At 35.8% G+C, this 19,876-nt stretch overlaps 1 protein-coding gene across 5 annotated transcripts in view; it reads left to right on the top strand.

Moving 5' to 3' along the window:
* The window catches only part of TLL1 (tolloid like 1), a 342,701-nt gene that overhangs the window by 220,682 nt on the left and 102,143 nt on the right, over positions 1–19,876 (top strand). For all 5 annotated transcript variants that reach the window (XM_043902682.1, XM_043902683.1, XM_043902680.1 and 2 more), the window contains 5 exons: positions 2,294–2,410; positions 3,580–3,725; positions 14,887–15,082; positions 16,791–16,916; positions 18,564–18,724. In XM_043902682.1, the coding sequence (XP_043758617.1) occupies positions 2,294–2,410; positions 3,580–3,725; positions 14,887–15,082; positions 16,791–16,916; positions 18,564–18,724 (746 nt within the window). The remainder of the gene's footprint in view (positions 1–2,293; positions 2,411–3,579; positions 3,726–14,886; positions 15,083–16,790; positions 16,917–18,563; positions 18,725–19,876) is intronic.

The raw sequence follows: 19,876 nt of genomic DNA, 5'->3' as shown, positions 1-19,876 counted from the left end.
GGCAAGAATACTGGAGTGGGTTACCATTTCCTTCTGCAGGAGATCTTCCCAATCCAGGGATTGAACTCGTGTCACCTGCATGGGCAAAAGTGGATTATTTACCACTGTGCCACCTGGGAAACCCCAGTTTCTTAGCCTAGATGAAGCTGTTTATAATATGTTGATATGTATGTGTGTTCCTAATAAAACATTTTATTAAATTCATATTGAAAAATCAAACCTAAAGCTGAATACTGAGAACAGTTTTTTACAGCACCATCAGCATTACATACTGCAGGGTATAATAGCCTAACACACTGGTTCAGTCTGACCACAGTGTTCATATGGAAAGCTTTCCCCGCTGTTTCTCTGAGACCTTGCTCCTCAGAGTGTAGCCATCACACTGGCAGCCCCAGAGTCACTTGGGTGTTAGAAAGATAGAAATGCAGGTTCTACTCCATACCTCCTGAAACAGACTGCATTTAACAGACACCCTGGCAATTCATGTGAATTACAGCTTTTTCTCTTTTAGTCAGGTTGCTATCTTCCAGCTTCCTTTATTCAGAATTGAAATAAAATTGAAGTACAGTTGATTTACAGTATTGTATTAGTTTCACGTGTATAGCAAAGTGATTCATACCTATATATGTATGTATATATATATATACATATATATATATATATATATACACTAAGTTGCTTCAGTCGTGTCTGACTCTTTGTGACCCCACGGACTGTAGCCCACCAGGTTCCTCTGTCCGTTGGATTTTCCAGGCAAGAATACTGGAGTGGGTTGCCATTTCCTCCTCCAGGGGATCTTCCCGACCCAGGGATCGAACCCACATCTCCTGAAGTTCCTGTATTGGAGGCAGACTCTTTACCACTGAGCCACCAGGGAATGCAAAGCCAATGTCTATCTATCTATCTACACACACACATATATTCTTTTTACAGGTTATGTTCCATTATGAGTTATTGCAAAGTATTGAATATAGTTCCCTGTGCTATATAGTAAATCTTTGTTTGTCTATTTTATATTATAATAGTGTGTATCTGTTAACCTCATGGGCTTCCCCAGTGGCTCAGTGGTAAAAAAACTGCCTGCAATGCAGGAGTCACAGGAGACATGGGTTCGATCCCTGGATGAGAAAGATACCCTGGAGGATGGCATGGCAACCCACTCCAGTATTCTCGCCTGGAGAATTTCCATGATCAGAGGAGCCTGGCAGGCTATAGTCCATATGGTCACAAAGGGTCGGACACAACTGAAGCAATTTAGCATGCACCCACATCTGTTAATCTCATACTCCTAATTTATCCTTCTCCCCCTCCCTTTCCTACACATTACAGTATTAGAGACATTGCTCTCTTTTACATGGCCCTAAGTTTTTAATACATGCCCCTAATACCATTTAGGAAGACATTTTTTTTTCACCTGTTAGCTGTTAGTATAAATGTGTTTTGACTTTTTTCATTTACTAAAACTATGTATGAAATCATTAGCAAGGGTACACAAAAATGAATGACAATGTATTATTATTTGTAGAATTATTTCATGTGTATTATCATATTTAACTTTTTACCATCAAAATGAAATCTTTGAGCACAAGAGCAAACATACAGTAAGCAATGAATATTTGCAGAGGGTAGAGGGAGGGAAGAAGGAATGACAGTTATTATTATATTCATTCAGTATTATGCTTGCCTGTGGGTACACAATCAGAAAAATATCAAAACTCATACTCAAGTCCTCTAATACTGTTTGCCATTCTACTACACTACGTGCTATAGCTTTATAGATGAGATGGGATGTATGTAGTAACATAAGATCCTTAGGCAGCCCATAGGTTTCTATGATAAATTGCCACTGAACTTGGCTAAACAAAGAACTACACTTGAGCTGTCACTTCCCAACTAATGACCAGACTGACAATTAAAGTAGTTTTTCAGGATCACTTGAGGTTTTTCTCTTCTCTGTGGAATAACATTCCCTACCTTGATGTATCGTGTGTCCTTTTACAAATAGATGTTTTGAGCTAGCTGTTTCCTAATTCTACAGATAGTGGTAGTGGTATCAGTCATTTAATCTAAGGGTGATATGTTCCAATATTCTATAAATAAATAAGAAGAGGTAGTTTTACTTATATACTTTTATTAAGTAAATATTAAGGATTAATAGCTATGGCTGTAGTTACTAAGCATGGTGATAGGAACCAAATCTGGTTTTATGTATGTAATTTGTAGCTAGTAGGAAAACCAGTTAGAATATAAAGTCATATTCAGAAGTCTCTCTTTATTCTTTTATCTCTTTTAGGTAGATTCTGTGGGGACAAATTGCCTGAAGTTCTTACCTCTACAGAAAGCAGAATGTGGATTGAGTTTCGCAGCAGCAGCAATTGGGTAGGAAAGGGCTTTGCAGCAGTCTATGAAGGCAAGTCACTTTGAGTTTAGAGATGGCTTTTCCTTAGACCTCTTTAAAAAAATGTACTTTCAATTTCATTTGAATAGTATTGTAATTGTATTTTAATTATGCAATTTTTAATTATTTAATTTTCTAAATTGCATTATGATGTCCATGGGATGATTTTAATAAAAATAGTAAATTTAATTGCAAAAATAACCTGTTTTCTGGTACCAGTAATGTGGTAATATATAAATGTTCTCATCAGTGATGTGTGGGGAAAAATAACTCATTAGAGGTGTGTGGAAAACAGCAATCAAATGGCACAGGATTCTTCAACTTTGATTGTTTTTTCAGAATAATATTAAAATATTATGAAGAAATTGCCAGTTCTCTTTGTACTGAGTTTGTCTGTATTTTCTACCTGTATTGTGGAAATGTCCTGTTAAAGGAAACTGCACAGAAAATAATTGTGCACATTTCTGGAGATTGCTTTGTCTACATGAGAGAGTCAGCATTCAAGAAGAATTTACCAGCTGCTTTGTTCTATATGTCTTTAAAAGAGTAAACTGGCATTGTGCTTCCTAGCTTTAAAAACAGTTTCCTTCTTGATCATGGGTGGAGATGACCCTTTTTGCTCCTGCCTCCGACAGCACAGAAATTTAGGCAGTTTACAAGACAGACAGTTTGTGCTTCTTTTAGACTTTTATGAGGACAGGAGTTGTGGCCTGGCTGGAGCCACAGATGTTGCACGTGCGGCCTGCTCACACCAGGGGCCCAGGGAGCTCTGTGGCGCTTCTCTCCTGAAGAGCTCTTCCACTGATTGAGGTCAAAGCCCCAAAGCAGCAGTTCAGGGGATCACAGAGCGAACTCACATGGAATAAATTTTAAAATTTCAGACGGTTTTTAAAGTCTAACAAGGAGGCTTGTTTTTGTAAAGGTGTGAATTAATAGTGGTTAAAAAGTCTCATATTCCTTTGCTGACTGTCATCTAATATTTATAGCTAAGTGGCTAATTTTTTTTTTTTTAATCAATGAAATACTTGGTTGATAAAAGTATTGGCAACTAGCCAACCTTGATTTTTACAACCTGGTCTTTATATGTTCAGCTACAGGCACTGAACTAAAATGTTGTCTTAGAAGAAAATGGAAATGAAATGGCATGTCTAGGTTTATTTATTTATTTTTGCTTTCCTCAGCTATCTGTGGAGGTGAGATACATAAAAATGAAGGACAGATTCAGTCTCCTAATTATCCTGATGACTACAGGCCAATGAAAGAATGTGTGTGGAAAATAGCAGTGTCAGAAGACTGCTACGTTGGCCTGATCTTTCAGGCCTTTGAGGTAAAGTCCTTGAGGCAGCCTTTGTGGGGCACATCCTCCCTAAATGACACTGCATTTAAGTAAGCGAGAACTGTGGAATCAGTGAAGAAGCAAAAGATTGCCTATAAAATGCAACATCAAGAGCGAGAGAACTTTTTTTTTCCTTTGTTCCTCTCATTGCAGACATTTTCAAGAAGATTAAAGTGAGCTTATATTATCTGTGCTTTTTGAATTAAAAATGTTTGGAGTACTGACAATAGTTTCTTTTGAAAAATGACCAGGCTTGTTTCACAAGAATGCTTGAAGAGTCCATAAAAAAAAAAAAAAAAAAAGAACTTTTAGTTTTCCTCTAAACTAAGAGGCCAAAGGTAGCTCATCTTTTTTGTTGTCTTTAGGGGGAAAATCCATTTTTCACCTTTTTTATTATTATGTAGAAAATTGTTTATATCAAAAACAGGAATTTAAATATTCTTAGGAGATTTTGACTTTATCAAAAATATTTAGTGGGAAAGAGAGCAGCACCAAAATTGCATTATTAGATGAGGACAGAATAAACCAAAGGCCAGTCAGAATCCTGGAGCAAAAGCTGCATCCAAAACTACTGTGCTAGCTAATGAGTCATTTTTGTGTGACGGTGAGAACTGAGTAAGGGGTGAGAAGCTGAGAGACATGAGAATTTGTTTGGAACTCCTGAGCATGCTTAAATTATAGAATCAGGCTAGAAATTGAGAGCCCAAAGCAGAGTAGGTAGGAATGATGAGGTGTTGGCAGTAGGTCCAGGAAGAGATCAAGATGCCATTATTGGAGATTATTTCTTTACTGATTAGAGGTTCTACTTACTGTCTGAGTGATCAGAAGTCTGCCGAGAACCCCACTTACTGTCAAGATATACTTGCCACTGAATTGGTGATGTGAGGTGTCTCAGTCCCCAAAGCAGGAACCCCAGGGGAATACAGGGTTTACTCGAAAACCCAGAGAATGTCTTTCCGTCACCTGTAATCTCTGTAACATATGTTTTGGTTCTTCTCTACCCCTTTGCTTGTACCTTTAATTTTTAGCATATTTCTTTTTAATCATGAAAAAATTCTCTTTTCTCCTGTGATCAAGATGTTTATGCCCCTGACCACTTTGCATTTTTGGAAGCCTTGGTTCTGAGATTATTTGACTCACATTTAACTTTTAAATTTTTATTGGATTGAAGACATTATTGAAATAGATTACTTTGTTGTAAAGAGTAATAAAATTGTTGAGGATTCACCCACTTTTTAGAGCGAAACAACTGGTTCACTGAAAAATTATCTAATGACCCCATTAGATATGACCCCATATTTTGTGCTATTGAAAACATTGAGACCTGTCTTCCAACAATACTTCAGTGTTCTATAAAATTCTATTACAAAAGTGATGTTAGCAAATACATTCATTTGATGCATCTAAAAACTGAGACGCAGAAATTGCTGGCTTAGCTGGTTTGCAATTTTGGGGTTTTCTGTTTCTTTTTTTGTTTGTTTCGATATATCAATGTAGTAAGAGTGGCATTCTCCAAAAATAGGATAATGTATGGACAAATAGGAAATATTTATACCCCAGGCACTTAGAACCATGCTTGACACAGGGTAGTCATTTAATAAACCCTTGTTGATTAAGTGGATGAATAAGTTGTTACTACGTTTTGAAGCTGAAGTAAGGTCATGTCATATAATAGCTTGTTTGATAGTATCTTTTATTTGTTATCTCCAGTTCCCTGTCCTTTCTTCATTTTTCTTTATTTCCTTATGTTTGTTCCTCCTTTATTTATACACTGGGCATAATTGATTGTCTAGTAGGTCTCTTATCTTTGAGTAACACCATCTTTGGTTGTTTAGTCTTACTCACACCAACGCAATCATCTTCAGTCTTCCCTATTTCAATATTTAACGTTTGAGCATGTCACTATTCCGCTGTTGTCGTTTACTCACCAAGTCACGTTCAACCCTTTTGCAACCCCATGGACTCCTCTGTCCCTGGGATTGCCTAGACAAGAACACTGAAGTGGATTGCCATTTCCTTCTCCAGGGGATCTTTCTCACCTAGGGATCAACCCTGCATTTCCTTGATTGCAGGTAGATTCTTTACTACTGAGTCACTGAGGATTCCCCATGTCACTATTTACTCAAGGAATATTTCTAATTCCACTCTTTCTCTTAAACCCCAAGGCCAATTCATCAGCATATTCCATTTTCTTTGTATTCAAGATATCCTATATGCATGATCACTTCACATTTACTTTTTTGCCACCACTGCTCTGATCACTGCCGTTTGCTTTGTAACTTGGTAAGTTCTTCACATCTCTACTTTTGCCTTACATATCCTGATACCCACACAACAGCCAGGATGATACTGTCACAATATGAGTTATATCAAGCACTACTCTGCTTAAAGTTGATTCAAACACTACTGTCCATATGCCTCATGGAGAAAATCTTTGTATTAGACTTTTAAGGCATGTGTTATAGCACTGTTGGTCCTGGGTTCAGTGTTAATGAATTGGAATATCTGTGAAAGTGACTTTAAACAGAAACACACATAAAGCAAGGCTAAATAATTTGTTTACAAAAATTTTGTGACCAGAACCTCTCAAGGACCTAACCCTGTATTTCCCCAGGAGCTCTGAATCAATACTTGCTAACTCAGTGTTTTTAGCGACTTAGCTGAGCTTAACTACGGTGAACACTGAGAACTGACTGTATATATTTTTAATTTGGTCTAATGGTCATTAGATGGTTTGTTTCAGTTAGTAAGTTATCTGTTTAAATTGATTTATTTTGTTTATACATTTATAAACAAATGTATATTTGTTTATTTGTATATTATATATGTTTATTTGTATATTTATATATTTTCAATATGCAGTTTATACATTTTATATTGAAAATGTATAATTTTAAAGTGGTCTTTACTGTTCCTTAGTGTTTCGCATCTTTTTCTGACAAAACCATTTTTATTTACTGATATCAGTCTTTGATTTTTTTGAAACACTTTCTATTTTTGTAACTTTTTTATTCCCTGTGTTACTCTCTCCCCTTTCAGATAAAAGGGCCCTTAAGATAAGCTAGTTCTGTTGCAATCTACTATAAAGAACTTTCTGGCTGTTCATTATTTATGCCTTTCTGTGAATTTATGTCATGAATATTCACCTCTTCTAATGCTACTTAGATTTTAATTGTAAGTACAGAAAGAAATCTGAACAAGTGCTTTTGTTAATGAATTTCAGGTATGTTTGAGCAGGAAAGGATGCTATATGGGTGGTAATAAGAGTCCTAATATATCTGCAATCATACCCTTTGGGACAATTTTCTTCTCTAGCAGTTACTAATACATTGATCCTAAGACCAGTACTGAAATGAATTTGTACATGAATGTAAATAGTGTCTAAAATCATTTTGAAGAACATGTCTTCTTTTCAACAGTAGTGTTGGTAAAGCAGGCTCGATACTACTGCTTCACCAGGGCACTTTCAGTATGCAGAAATACATAAGAGAAAAAGTTGGGGAGACAACTTCAAAGAAATGTCAATAAAGCAGAAAGTAAATGAAACAAATCCAGAGGTTACTTATGCTTAATTAAAATCCCTACATACATTTATTTACGTGGGATTACACTTGCAGCACTTGTCAGGTTTCTATACATTCTAATTTGGTTCTACCTTGCTTCTGAAAACCATAGTGTGTAATAGTTTTCCTCATTCTTACTAGCAACTTTCTAAACCACATACAAAAGGTTTTTTCTTTTTGTTTTTTTTTTAATCTTGGCACAGTTGACCTGAACAACACAGGTCTGAACTACAGTTATCAACTTATATGCAGTTTGTGTTTGATTAGATGTCAAACATGTAAAGTCAAAAAACTAGGATTTAAATGGCTAATACCTCCAAACTGCCTCAGCCTCTTTCTCTGCAGTGAGTCATTTATCAGTTCTTTTATTTCTGAGGCAGAGATTGCCGTTCCAGTTTTTCAACTGCACTAGGTTGACACCCCTAACTCCTACATTGTTCAAGGGTCAACTGTACTTTATGAATTACCCAGTTAAGAGTAATCCTTTAATTCCTTTAAATATTTTATATTAGTTTAAATTAAGTAGGCTCATCTTTGTGAGTGAAGTTGAAAGCCAAGACAAGGAGATCTTAATTAATTAACATTTTAATGCTTGCCCTGAACTATTTCTTTGGCTATTTGGCTACTAATATATTAAAGTATTGGTAAAAGTGAAAGTCTCTCAGTCATGTCTGACTGTTTGCAACCCTATGGCCTAGACAGTCCCTGGAATTCTCCAGGCCAGAATACTGGAGTAGATAATAGTCTTCCCTAACCAATGTTTCAGTTAATAATTATAAAAGAGAATTAAGTACCTCTCCATAATTTTATTGAATACTTTAGACTATCAGTCTACTCTGAAAGATTAGATTAAATAAACCTGCCCAAGGTCACACAATTCTTAATTGGTAGCACCGTGATTAATAGTGCAGTTCCATGGCCTGGCACTCACACACCCATTTGGTCTTGCTAGCAAAATGAAGCATATATATTCTCTCATGGCATTAAATTCTTTCCCTTCATAACTATTGTCATTTGTACATTTGTATTTTTTAATCAATAAATGTCTATCAGTCAGGTACATGTCTGTTTATTCATCACTGTTTATATACTATCAAGTGTATATTTATTATCTGGCCATTATAGGTTTTCAATGAATCTTTGCTAAATTTATGAGTGAGTTAAAAATTATTGTGTCATGAGGAAAAGAAATCAAATGGCAGCACTGAAAAACCTGAATCATGTGAAATTAAACCTAACCACACCTTATAGTTTTGATTTCCACATAGTTGATCATGTTTGTTTTTTCTCCACTATAGTATCAAAATTGTCTACTTAAAAATATGCACAGTGTGACAGTTGTGCGTTAGTTTTATTTGGGGCAAAATGAGGACTGCAGACTGTGAGAGAGACTGTTCCAAAGAGGCAAGGGGGAAAGGTCAGCATAGATGTTATTTTGGTGAAGGGAGAATGCATGCAATCAAGCACACAATTATCCAGAAGGTTTCTACTAGTCTTGAGAAGCTTTTGCTAGTCAGGAGCAATAGTCATCACCATGAAGGATTTTAGTGCCTTTCTAGATATGGGGAGATATAAGAATTGGGCTTGTAAAATCAATTCCTGAAAACATCTAACTATTTGAAGATCTGTCTTTGCTAGTTCTCCACCATCCTACCCCCACCTCAAGCACAGAGTAACCCGTTTCTACTCTCCACCCTGAACTCCTTTCAGGGAGTGTTGAAAATAAGAAGCTGCAGCAGCATATGATTTAATCCTTGTACAGGTAGATGACAAGTGCCAATAGCAAGTGACAATTTTTAGTTGACAATATGCATTAAGTACTAGCAGTACTTAATTAGTACTTCCCTGGTAGGGGCTTCCCTGGTAGGGGCTTCCCTGGTGGCTCAGATGGTAAAGTGTCCGCCTACAATGTGGGACACCCAGGTTCGATCCCTGGGTCGGGAAGATCCCCTGAAGAAGGAAATGGCAACCCACTCCAGTACTCTTGCCTGGAAAATCCCATGGACTGAGGATCCTGGTAGGCTATAGTTCATGGGGTCGCAAAGAGTCGACATGACTAAGCGACTTTACATCACTTCACTTCAGTACTTAATAGTACAAATAGTAATAATAAGGGATTCCCTGATGGTTCAGGCAGTAAAGAATCTGCCTGCAATGCAGGGGACCCAGGTTCAATCCTTCAGTGTTGGTCAGGAAGATCCCTTGGAGAAGTACTAATAAAAATAATATTAATTAATAAAATATTAAACATGACAGTATATTTTAAAATAACCATCCTATTAAACATTTTTCCTTTTTATTTAAAGTTCCTTTTGTTATAGCTTTATCATGACTTTACTATATTTTTTGCATTATTAAAATTAATTTATTTTTAATAACACATGCTAATCTTGACTGTTTTTGTTAGTCATACTTTTCTTTAAAATCTTCCCCTAAAGCAACATTAATGACTTAAAATTGTTCCAAGTGTATACAATTTTAAGTTAGATTAACTATAAAAGTTTAGCCATTTATGTAGTGATACTATTCATTATATTTTGAAATTATGTCCTACCATTCACTGAAGACTTATTATGGTAAAATAGACATAACATATGTATGACACAGTAGTGTTAAGTACATTCACATTGTGTAATCAACCTCTAGAACTCTTTTCATGCTTCAAAACTGCAGCTGTTTACCCAGCAAACAGCAATTCTCCATCCATGCTCCCCCTAGCCCTGGGCAATCACAGTTGCTTTATGTCTCTGTGAATTTGACTATTCGTGTAAGTGAAATCATACAATATTTGAATTTTGTGTGACTTTTTAAATTTCATTAACTATAATATCCTCAAGTTTCATCTATGCTATAGCACATGAAAGGATTTCCTTCCTTTCTAAGGCTAATATCCCATTGTATGTATAGTCCACAGTTTGCTTTTCCATTCATCCTCTGATGGATATTTGGATTGTGTTCACCCCTTGGCTATTATGGATAATGCTGCTATGAACATGGATGCACAAATATCTCTCCAAGACCGTTCTTTCAATTTTCCAAATGTATACCTGAAAGTGGAATTGATGTATCACATGGTAATTTTATTTTCAATTTTTTAAGGAATATGGGAAAGATTTCACTAAAACTATTCCCTAGAAAATTTGGACTTTCAGAGGTTTTTACAAATAACTAGATATTGCAGTAGATATTTTTGGAATGTCAAATTAATTTGGAAGTTTGATTATAAAATGAGCAAAGTGGGTGAATGACCCTGAAGCCCGAGCCTGATATCTTGCTCCAGGGTTAGCATCCCTTCAGTCTCAGAGCTCCCCTGCATCACTGATCACAAAGCTCTGTGCTGGCTGGCGGTGTTAGAATGAGAAGCTGGCTACTTTAAATTATATTTAATTGATTTTCAGTTTAGTTCAGTCGCTCAGTCCTGTCTGACTCTTTGCGACCCCATAAATCGCAGCACGCCAGCCCTCCTTGTCCATCACCAACTCCCGGAGTTTATTCAAACTCATGCCCATCGAGTCAGTGATGCCATCCAGTGATCTCATCCTCTGTCGTCCCCTTCTCCTCCTGCCCCCAATCCCTCCCAGCATCAGGGTCTTTTCCAATGAGTCAAAAAAGGACTTAGCTTTTCGATGCTTCTTCTCTAACATACCAGTAAAGACATGGACCCTCCACTTAGTAATGAAATGTAATATCCATCTCGTCTGCCTAAGCTTTGCACTGTTCTTCCTTCTTGTGTATTTGAACCTATTTCCAGTACCATTTATATGTCAGTTTCCTAAAAAAATCTTCAGAGCTTAATATCACTTTTATTGTTTTATATATATACATATATTTATTGTGTTACTGTTTACTTTAAGATAAACTTGCCACACTCCTATATGGTTTGTGCTCTGACTACATTAAAGTCTATAATAGGTCAGTATCATCATTGCATTTGCTACATGTGTAATTGTGCATGACATTGCATTCAGATTCCAGATCTGTGAACTATGTCCATGCTTCAAAGCAAGAAGAAACTTTTTCTTTTTTTGTCTTTATGAATTATTGACTTTGGTGTTCTTTTTCCCACTATACCTAATATAATGTAACATCAATGAACTTATCTACTTTTTAGCTTTAAACATATCTATTTCTATCTATTCTCTATACTGGAGAAGAAAATGGCAACCTGCTCCAGTATTCTTGCCTGGAGAACCCCATGGACAGAGGAGTCTGGAGGGCCACAGTACACGGGGTGACAAGAGTCAGGACACAATTTACTGACTAAACTACCACCATAATTCTCTAAAGCTGTGATACAAATAACATAAATAAAATAACTCAAATCCTCTTTGTGCTCACCATCATTACTGCTTTGCAGATGTAGTTAAAGAGATATTGATTATAATTAACACCAATAGAATAGATTTATTGTGCTGATATTGCATTAGGATTAATGTAATTAACCTAGAGAAATACGTAAACAAAAATCATGGAGGTCACAGTTGAGCTATCTGCTTCAATAACTGTGGCATTGGCTATGTGAGACTATAGTTTATATTTCTATTGTTTTACCCAAGATACCAGGTGCATGATACTTAATATGTAAGTAACATGTAATTCATAAATAAGTACTGGTAGAATCAATCCTAAAATTGATCATTTTCATGCATTTTACCCATGAGATATTTACACTTTGTGAATCATATAAAAATGGATTTCTCTGGTGGCTCAGATGGTAGAGTCTGCCTGCAATGCAGGAGACCTGGGTTCGATCCTGGGTTGGGGAGATCCCCTGGATTAGGAAATGGCAACTCACTCCAGTATTCTTGCCTGGAAAATTCCATGGATGGAGGAGCCTGGTAGGCTCAATCCATGGGATCACAAAGAGTCAGACACGACTGAGCAACTTCGCATCATATAAAATATTTAAAATTTTTGCTAAGTATAACTAGTGAATATGCTACAAATTTAGAGACCTTTTGTGTAACTGTTAAAGGGACAAAATGAATTTTATATACAGGGAAATATTCATTATCCTATTTCTTTTTAATCATTGGTGAAGTGTAACTTGTTTTCAGTATTGTCTATCTCATTTTCTTCATACTGTAATTAAATACCCAAACACTTTTAAATTAGCCTAATTTTTTTTTTTTTTTTACCTCTGGTAGGACTTCTAATATGAAACAATGTGTTTTTTTTTTCCTATTAATTGACTTTCTATGGCAGGCAGCTTCTTTCTTCATTGTGTTCTCACTCCCTTTCCTCTTCTGATATAAACTTTTCCTCCATTTCCAAAATGATTCATGAGTTGCAAGCAGTTCATTCTGTGTCCTCAAGTGGGGAAAGATAGGTTGGTTTGCTGAGACCTTTGGTTATTTTCCCTACAGTTTTGTTATTGCTCAGTTTCACTTATTCTTTTAACAAGCTATATACCTTGAGAGTTTCCAATATTATTTTATATGTCCCCTTAGCCAAAAAATAGCCTTTGACCATCTGGAAGTGTCCTCATATTTATAGAGAATTCTGATTTTGAAGAGAGTGTGTTAAAGACTGAGAGAAGATATGTCATGCCTGGTCAGATAGCCTTGTCACCTCTGGTGACTAATTCACTTCTCCTGCAACTGCTAGCTCTCCCTCACCTTCCTATTTAATAGCTTCTGTCCCAAAAGTATACTTTAAAAGTGAGACATTTTTAATGTTAAATATTTTCCAATTCTTTCCCATAATTCCACACACAAAGAGGGTACATTTTTAGGAAAAAATCTGTAAGTATGAATCCTAGTGAGCTCCTCCTGATAGTATAATTTAAAATCACAACTTTCACTCACCCCACCCCCACTTTTCAGGCTTCCTATCTTCTTTCACTTTGTGTTTTTCTATAAAATATATTACTTTCTAATACTTCATGATTATGATTTACCTTGTTTATTGTTCCTTTGCTCTCTACCCACCAGGATAATTTGCAGGAGTGCAAGGCTCTGTTACTTTGACAAATGATGCTCTCTAAGCAGTGAGAAGTGTATCACACACACTATGCGTACCGAGTGAGGCGTGCCCAGCGCAGAGCCAGGCGTTGCGCATTTAATGGGGAAATGAATGATCCCGATTTATGATTGGGAAAAGGGAAGCAGCAAATGCAGTACTTAGTTCTAACCAAATCTGCTTCAAAATATGTTTTTTTCTGTTTGTCTTCATGCTGTCGAATGTGAAGACAATCGTGTATATCATGTATATCATTAACATGCATTAACTATCATTGTTAATGTGTTGACAAATCAGGAAATTACTTCTTCAACCAACTCTACCACCAGTTTCATGCATACAGATTGTAGTTCATGGAATGAACGTGTTCCCTGATGTTTGTTTTGTGATAGAATTCCATAAATTAGTGAAATATATGTTGAATGATGGTTGAAAAGATGTGATGCTTTTCATGGTTTATTAATCATAGATGACTGTGCTTTCCAGCTTAGTTGGTGCTACTAAGATTTTTCTATGAAAAATGTAGAAGCAAGAATTTATTTAGAAATTGTCTTATAATTTATTAAACAATTTGTAGACTTTTTCAGTAGTTTAGGGCTAAAACAAAGGCTCACAAACGTCACTCCTTCATAAAGGCCAGTGCTGCTCTGTTGGTGGTGCTGCTGTTTAGTCACTAAGTTGTGTCTGACTCTTTGCGACCCCATGGTCTGCAGTCCACCAGGCTCCTCTGTTCATGGTATTTCCCAGGCGAGAATACTGGAGTGGGTTGCCATTTCCTTCTCCTGGGGATCTTCCGTACCTATTAATTGAACCTGCATCTTCTGCTTTACCAGGCAGATTCTTTAACACTGAGCCACCTGGGAAGCTCCTTATAGGCCAATAGTCTGAGCTAATATTTGCATTTAGTTGTTTAGGAAAGAGATTATCCAGGATGCACAGCCTGCAAGGAAAGGTTTGGGGTAAAAGGGCTCATTACCAAGCCCTATGACTCTTGAGAGGGCAGCTAGTGCTAGTCCCATAGTGGAGTCATCTCGCTCACAGCTATGCTAACTATGCATAGAGGATTTCACAGACTAAGAAGAATTGTAATCTCATATTATCAGATGTTCCTTCAGAAAGATATGTATAACCTGAAACTATGCAACATTTGTCAATAAAATAAAATTCAGCCTATTGATAAAATAATGGTTTTGTTGATCAGCTATGAGCAATTGTTATAATTATTGCTTATGTTTCAGAACAAATTATGCATTGCTTATAGGATATCTAGCCCAGCTTTCTAATGATAATTTTAAATCTGGAATTTTTAAAATTCTGTTTTCCAAAGGGTTACTACTTGTATTTTTATTCCATTTTAAAAGGCAGCTAACTTCTATGATCCTAATGGATGTGGATGCACTTTTTCATAGATATTTTCTCTCTCTGTCTTTACCAGATTAATACACCCTTTATTCATGGACAGTGTGATATTACCATGCACCATTCATCAGAAATTCTCTCTTTTGTATAAATAATTTTTTATATGGCCATGTTAGTTAGTACCATGGCACTGAGAATACATAATGCTCTTTTTTATAGAAATTGTTTTGTCTATTAATGAGATAGATCACATATTTTTACTATTACAGATTGAAAGACATGACAGTTGTGCCTATGACTACCTAGAAGTTCGAGATGGAACCAATGAAAGTAGTCCTTTGATAGGACGTTTTTGTGGTTACGATAAGCCTGAAGATATCAGATCTACCTCCAATACCTTGTGGATGAAGTTTGTTTCTGATGGAACTGTGAACAAGGCAGGGTTTGCTGCCAATTTTTTTAAAGGTAATTTGGAATCATTTAAAATGTAAGCTTCTCTTTGTCAAGGATAAATGTAGTATTATGTAGTAAATGTATTTAGCTTTGAGGCAGGGAAGAAATAGAGTAATGTAATATTGAAGTATGCAGTCTTCATAAAGATATCAAAAATTTTAATGGTTTTTGATGGAGAAGTTTACTGGTAAAAAAAAAAAAAAAGAAAACTAAAATCTGGAGATTTGTAGCACAGGATAGGAAATCCATTAAATTTTCTATTGTCTGTTTTTAGGAAACAGTCAAAATAGCAAAATCCAGAAAGTGATATTCAGATAAGAGGAAATATTTGCAATGTAATCAGCAACGAGTTTATAACCAGAAGGGGATTACTGACATATATTTCATCAATTTATTTCCAGGTGGCAGCACTTTTACACTATCCCTTAGAGAGTAGCATTCTACCACATTACAAATAATGTATGGCCTCCTTAGTAGAATATTCTGATCCCTTAAAAGACAAAGAATTATTACTGATTATCTTTAATTTTGAATTGTATAATCATATTTTATTTTAATGTCCCAAGCATGATGTATATTTGTAGGGTAAAAAGAAAGCTGTTTCAGTGTAAATAATGGCATCAGATTTGCTTCTTGAAAATTCAGAGACATTTAGGTTAACTGTGTTATTGTAGAATAAAATTCTTTTAATAGAGAAAATAAATTTCCTCTGTGATACATTTTAAAGAATAAGTGATGAATTCAGTTGTGTATGTCAAAGTGTGAAGAATATCTAGACATTTTTTGTTATTCAAAGAGCAAATTGATTTCCCCTGGGTATTATTCACCATTTGAGTTGAAAGGCAGAGAACCTTGGCACTTAGGGTATACATATTCAAAGTATTCATTAAAATATTCATTTATATACTTTAAATCTTCTCCACATGTTATATTTTATAGCAGAAGAAACATATAAGTCTATGTGATATAAAATACTATATAAAATACTATGTGATGTTTGTATTTGGTTATCAAAATGAACAGTATTGGAGGATATGCAGTTTCTCCAGAGAATATTTTTTATTGTTTTCTGAGTAGGTTATTCCTAAAGAGTGAGATTATGGAATACCTTGTCATACATACATGTTTTTTTAGAATAATATATATGTTTCACATGCCCATTTTGTATATATTTTTTACATTACCACATATAATTAAAATAATGTTTATAGAATATAGAATTATGTATTTTCTGAATCAAAATCTCTGTATAAAAAATACTGAATGTTTTAAAGAGGTCTAGAAATTTTCTTATTTTTTTTCTTTTTAATTTTTTGCCATCATTATTTATTTATTAGTAATGTTATTTCTTTAAAAGCATTTTTCAGGCTACCTAGCAAAGTATACTATGAAATGAACAGATGAATTCATGTTCTTTCAGTAATCTCTACATCTTAGTAATCTCCTTTAACTTTAAATTCAGAAAAAAACACATGCCATGTCTGAGGTAAGGTGATCATCAGTTGGCCCAGTCCTTCTGATTCTCACACAATTTTTAGACTGCAGTGACATGGATTCTTATATGTCATCCATCAAGGGTTTGCAAATTTTTCCTGTTATTTTGTTGAAGAAATCAATTGTTTCAGTTTCATTCAAAACTACTAAACATCACATTTTCAAAAAATTTTGCACATTAGTATATAAAAACAAAATAGTTATCTAATTGTTGCCACTTTTGTAGAGGAAGATGAGTGTGCCAAGCCTGACCGTGGCGGCTGTGAACAGCACTGTCTGAACACGCTGGGCAGCTACCAGTGCTCCTGTGAGCCCGGCTATGAGCTGGGACCTGACAGAAGGACCTGCGAAGGTGGGGCTGGATTTGCACATGGTGTTCCCTGCCTGAAACCCTACCCATGCCTTTCTTTCATGCAATCTCATTGTCTTTCTCTCTTTCTGCCTCCCTCTTAAGCAAGAATAAAATAGACACAGTTACAAAGAAAATAAAATATCTTTAAAACAGAGGATATTGCATACAAGATAAAAAGAAAGTTATGTTGTTATTTCTATGTGACTCCTAACATAAATATTTTTACACTTTAGAAATTTACCAATATGGTAAACCTGAAAGTACAGGTAGCTTTAAAAATATATATAAATATGATAATATTAGCTAACATACATATACAGATATACATATATAAACATATGCACACAAAGGCAATTAAAGAAACCAATTACTTTATCTAACTCTTGACTCCTTAGGAATTAATTAGGAACTGTGTATAATACATTCCTTTCACTGATGGTAGTGGTTTAGTCGCCATGTCGTGTCTGACTCTTGCAATCCCATGGACTGTAGCCTGCCAGGCTCCTCTGTCCATGGGATTCTCCAAGTGAGAACACTGGATTGGGTTGCCATTTCCTTCTTCAGGGGATCTTCCCAACCCAGGAATCGAAATCAGGTCTCCTGCATTGCAGGCAGATTCTTTACTGACGGAGCTATGAGGGAAGACCTTCCTTTCACTTAACTTGCTTTTAAATACTCTAATTTTCCTAATCTCACTATCAGTAAGAATGAGAGGTAGCATAAATAGTTGTTGTTGTTGTAGTTCAGTTGCTCAGTCATGCCAGACTCCTTGCAACCCCACAGACTGCAACACACCAGGCTTCCCTGTCCTTCACTGTCTCCTGGAGTTTGCTCAAACTCATGTCCATTGAGTCAGTGATACCCTCCAACCACCTCATCTTCTGTCATCCCCTTCTCCTCTTGCCCCCAATCTTTCCCAGCATCAGGGTCTTTTCCAATGAGTCAGCTCTTTGCATCAGGTGGCCAAAGTATTGGAACTTCAGCTTCAGCATCAGTCCTTCCAATGAATATTCAGGGTTGATTTCCTTTATAATTGACTGGCTTGATCTTCTTGTAGTACCTCTTTTAAATAGATCACCCAAAAGGGAAAGAAAGCCAGTTGTTAAATGGAGTTTTGGGAGTAACAAATATGCTCTATTTACTATAGTTTACCTTGCCTGCTAGCTCAACTAACTCTTCCTAAGAGTTTCGTGTCTTGGAAAAAAAAAACGAAAGAGTTTGGGGAAATAAGCAATTGATTTTGGTCTTACTACAATAGGCTGTATTGTTCTTTGCATATATCTTTTTATGAATTCTTACAGCAATCATATGGTATAGATATTATTATATCCATTTAAAAGATAAGAAAACTGACACCCAGTTTTCTTTATATTGCTCGGCCAAGTTTAAAAGGACCTAAAATGCTGTAGTTCAGCCATCACTTTCTTGTAGTTCAGCCACCAGTTTCTTGGCTCCAAACCTGCAAAATAACACTTATAAATAGAAATAGATGATTCAAATTGTTGTACTAAAGACTGCAGTTTTCTAGATTTTGAAAAATTCAGAAGATGGTTGAAATTTAATGCTGAGATGTTTGCTTATTAGTGGAAAGCTGCTAAAAAAGGGATAGATTTATTAGGAGAAACTTCCCTTTTTCTTTCTTTCCAGCGGCCTGTGGTGGACTTCTCACGAAGCTGAATGGCACTATAACCACTCCAGGATGGCCCAAGGAGTACCCTCCCAACAAACACTGTGTATGGCAAGTGGTCGCACCAACACAGTACAAAATTTCTGTGAAGTTTGAGTTTTTTGAATTGGAGGGCAATGAAGTAAGTGAATAATAAATATGTTTTTATAAAGTGTTTTAGGAATCCCCAGTGGTGATCTGGAAGCTAAAAAAAAAAGGAAAAAGGAAAGAAAGAAGGAAAGGCAGGAGGGAAGGAGGGAAGCAGGGAGGGCGGGAAAGAGGGAGAGAGGAAGAAAAGAAACAAGTATGATAGTATAGATACTCTAGTCTTTTTTTGCTCTATTTCTCATTTCTGCAACTGCTTATAATTCCTGTTGGCACTGGATGTTTTAGACTGTCTCTAGGAGATTGAAAATTAATCCCCAGCATTTTCCTAATTTTTTAAAGTACTATTAACACATTGCGGTCATGACACATAGACTTTTCTAGAAAAAACAAACCAAAATTCACTTGTTGAATCACAACAAAAATTCCTTTTTGGAAGGAAATGGGTATATTTTCATTATATAACTAGTTTTGCATTATGAATATGCTTATGATTCACAAAGATGAATTTTTAACCTCAATAAAAGATGCATCTGGTTGACCCTATCTTTCCTTTCTTTACCTTTATAGTTTAACATAGTAAAAGTCCAGTTTTCTGCTAGGTGATCACTTTTAAACAAGTGAAATCATTTATTTTAAAATTCCTATGTGCTAGTACACAAGCACCAAATTCAAATAGAATGTCAGCCCTAGAAATGACAGCTTTTAGAACTGTGTCTTGTATGACAGGTCAATATTGTTTTAAGTCCAGAGAAAATGTAACAAAAGTTTGTTTCATTTGAGCTTTTGTAGTTTCCTTTTCTCTTTCTAACTTCCACATCTTTTATCCCAGAAACTTTTTATTTATTTTAAAATGAAAAAGTTTATTTTAAAATGAAAAAGTAAAAGTAAAGTTGCTCAGTTGTGCCCAACTCTTTGCCACCCCATGAACTTTACAGCCTGTGGAATTCTTCAAGTCAGAATACTGGAGTGGATAGCCGTTTCCTTTACTCCAGGGGATCTTCCCAATCCAGGGATCAAACCCAGGTCTCCCACATCACAGGCAGATTCTTTACCAGTTGAGCTACCACGGAAGCCTAAGAATACTGGCGTGGATAGCCTATCCCTTCTCCAGAGGATCTTCCCAACCCAGGAATTGAACCAGGGTCTCCTGAATTGCAGCTAAGCTACCAGGGAAGCCCAATTTAAA

The sequence above is a fragment of the Cervus elaphus genome, chromosome 5 (genome assembly GCF_910594005.1).
Source record: "Cervus elaphus chromosome 5, mCerEla1.1, whole genome shotgun sequence".
In the NCBI taxonomy this organism is placed as follows: domain Eukaryota; kingdom Metazoa; phylum Chordata; class Mammalia; order Artiodactyla; family Cervidae; genus Cervus; species Cervus elaphus.
The sequence above is the reverse complement of the archived record's forward strand: the minus strand, read 5'-3'. Positions and strand labels throughout refer to the sequence as shown.